This window comes from Meriones unguiculatus, chromosome 5, assembly GCF_030254825.1.
Source record: "Meriones unguiculatus strain TT.TT164.6M chromosome 5, Bangor_MerUng_6.1, whole genome shotgun sequence".
NCBI lineage: Eukaryota > Metazoa > Chordata > Mammalia > Rodentia > Muridae > Meriones > Meriones unguiculatus.
The window spans coordinates 17,076,308-17,078,725 of NC_083353.1; the positions used below are offsets into that span (position 1 = coordinate 17,076,308).

At 40.9% G+C, this 2,418-nt stretch overlaps 1 gene segment (V, D, J or C); it reads left to right on the forward strand.

The window, feature by feature from the left end:
* Window positions 1–213: 213 nt before the first annotated feature.
* LOC110543595 (immunoglobulin kappa variable 4-1-like) lies at window positions 214–2,091 on the forward strand. The segment is given in 3 exon segments: window positions 214–342; window positions 536–956; window positions 2,016–2,091. Coding segments are annotated over 3 exon segments (531 nt in total).
* The last annotated feature ends 327 nt before the right edge of the window (window positions 2,092–2,418 follow it).

Below are 2,418 nucleotides of genomic sequence, written 5' to 3' on the forward strand. Positions count from 1 at the left end.
GAAGTCAATTGATTTAAATGTCTTCAATTTTAACCCAGATCTACTGTTAGAGCACATAGTAATTTTCTGTTTGAGACCTGTAAGGCAATCTTTTTCAGTGATTGCGCATGCTCCCTGTAATAGCATTTTTGCTGGTTGATTGACACCTGCTACACTCACAGACACTGCACAGACATTTGCTTTTTTATTTATTGACTGCTTTGCATGGGCTCCTACAGCCGAGCACAGCTGTGAGAATTTATAAACCAGCCTTTGCAGAGAACTGAACTGCATCAGACAGCAGGGGGAGCAACATGAAGTCACAGACCCAGGTCCTCATATCCCTGCTGCTTTGGATGTCTGGTGAGAAACTCAAAATGTTATAATCTAGTCACTTCTTTGTAGATGAGAAACTTGAGTGTGCCAGTCTCAATATATCTAACTTGATAATACTCTGACAAGATGATAGTACAAAGATGTTAAATGACAAATTTCAACTGTTTTACAATCTGTGTTTGTGTCTATATTCATGTTCATTGTGTGTTCCTGATTGCAGGTGCCTGTGCAGACATCGTGATGACTCAGTCTCCATCCTCCCTGGCTGTGTCACCAGGAGAGAAGGTCTCCATCAGCTGCAAGTCCAGTCAGAGTCTTTTAGGCTCTAAAAGCCAAAAGAACGTATTGTCCTGGTACCAGCAGAAAACAGGGCAATCTCCTAAGCTGCTGATCTATTATGCATCCACTCGGCACACTGGGGTCCCTGATCGCTTCACAGGCAGTGGATCTGAGACAGATTTCACTCTCAGCATCAGCAGTGTGCAGGCTGAAGACCTGGCAGTTTATTACTGTATGCAGGGTAAAAGTACTCCTCCCACAGTGCTTCAGCCTCAAACACAAACCTCCTTGAGAGTCTCACCAGCTGCCTGCACCACACACAGCCCTGGCCCTGCACACTTCCCCCTTCTGTGTGATAGCAGGTGTGACTGAAAACATGATGTAAAGTTCACAGAGCCCTATATTAAATTATGGGTTCAATGATTCTTTTGTCTACTTTAAATTTTTTGTATTAATTACAGTTTATTCACTTTGTATCCCAGCTGTAGCTACCTCCCTGATCCCTTCTGAATCCCATCCTCCCTCCCTCTTCTTCTCCTATGCCCCTCCCCCAGCCCAATGATAGGGGAGTTTCTCCTCCTCTTCCATCTGACCCTAGTCTATCAGGTCTTATCAGGACTGGATTCTTTGTCTTTCTCTGTAAACTGGTAAGGCTGCTCCCCCCTCAGGTGGAGATTCCAAACAGCCAGCCCATATCTTTTATATGAAAATCCAAAAAAGAACTCAGTATTATCTTTGTGTTCTTTCTCTAACACATTACTACAAACTCTGCTGCTTCAATATAAGAGATTTTTCATTTTACAGTATTGGAGTTCTGATATCCAACATAGCGATGGTGATGGAAAACTATTTCAATTTGGAGGCTCTAGGAAAGGGCATGTTTCTTGGTTTTTCTAGATTACATAGTACTTTCCTTCCTTCCTTCCTTCCTTCCTTCCTTCCTTCCTTCCTTCCTTCCTTCCTTCCCTCCTTCCTTCCTTCCCTCCTTCCTTCCTTCCCTCCTTCCTTCGTGGTGCCCATATCTGCTGCTTATTCTATTACTTTCCATAAAGCATTTTAATTTTTATTACATTTTGGATATTTACGTTTGTCTGCTTGCATGTGAGTGTGCATTCATGTGTCTGTGTGTGCATATTTATAGGTGCACATGTGACATGGCATATTTGTGGAGGTCAGAGGACAATTTAGACTTGACTCTTTTTTCCATTTTGTTTCTGGGGTTCAACCTCAGGTTTGACATCAAGCTTGGTGGAAAGTGTCTTTGTCATATGGATTATCTTGCTGCCCCTTAAAATATTTTATGGGTGTTAATTCATTGAACACAATTTCATGAAAGCCATGTCTTCCAATATATCATGTATTTTGACCATATGCACTAAACTTCATTTTGCTTTCCCTTTCCCGGTATTTCTTTTTTCCAGTCAGGAGTCATTCAGGGAAAAGTGTACAGGAGACATCTGGGATTTCTGCAAGGGAACTTAGTTTTTCTTTTTCCCAAGATCTACCCTAGAGGTAAGTCTAAAGCAGAAATTGTGCCTCTAGATTTTCTTGCTCTAACTGACACCCTTTTTTCTGTGCTGCTTTTACTGTATCTCTCCAAACTCTGGCTTGGTAAGAAAGAAGCTTCACTGCCATTGTTCCTTGGGTATTTACTCATCCTCAGGAGATCTCCTACAGGATGTTATGAAGACTTACTGAAGTTCAGATTAATTAATGATTTAATAGAGCCTGATAATGATTTTATACATTTACTGTTTTGATTTAAACATTTGAAGTTAAGAAGTTAGATAGTTGATAGAAAGTTATAGCTACAATAAAAAAACC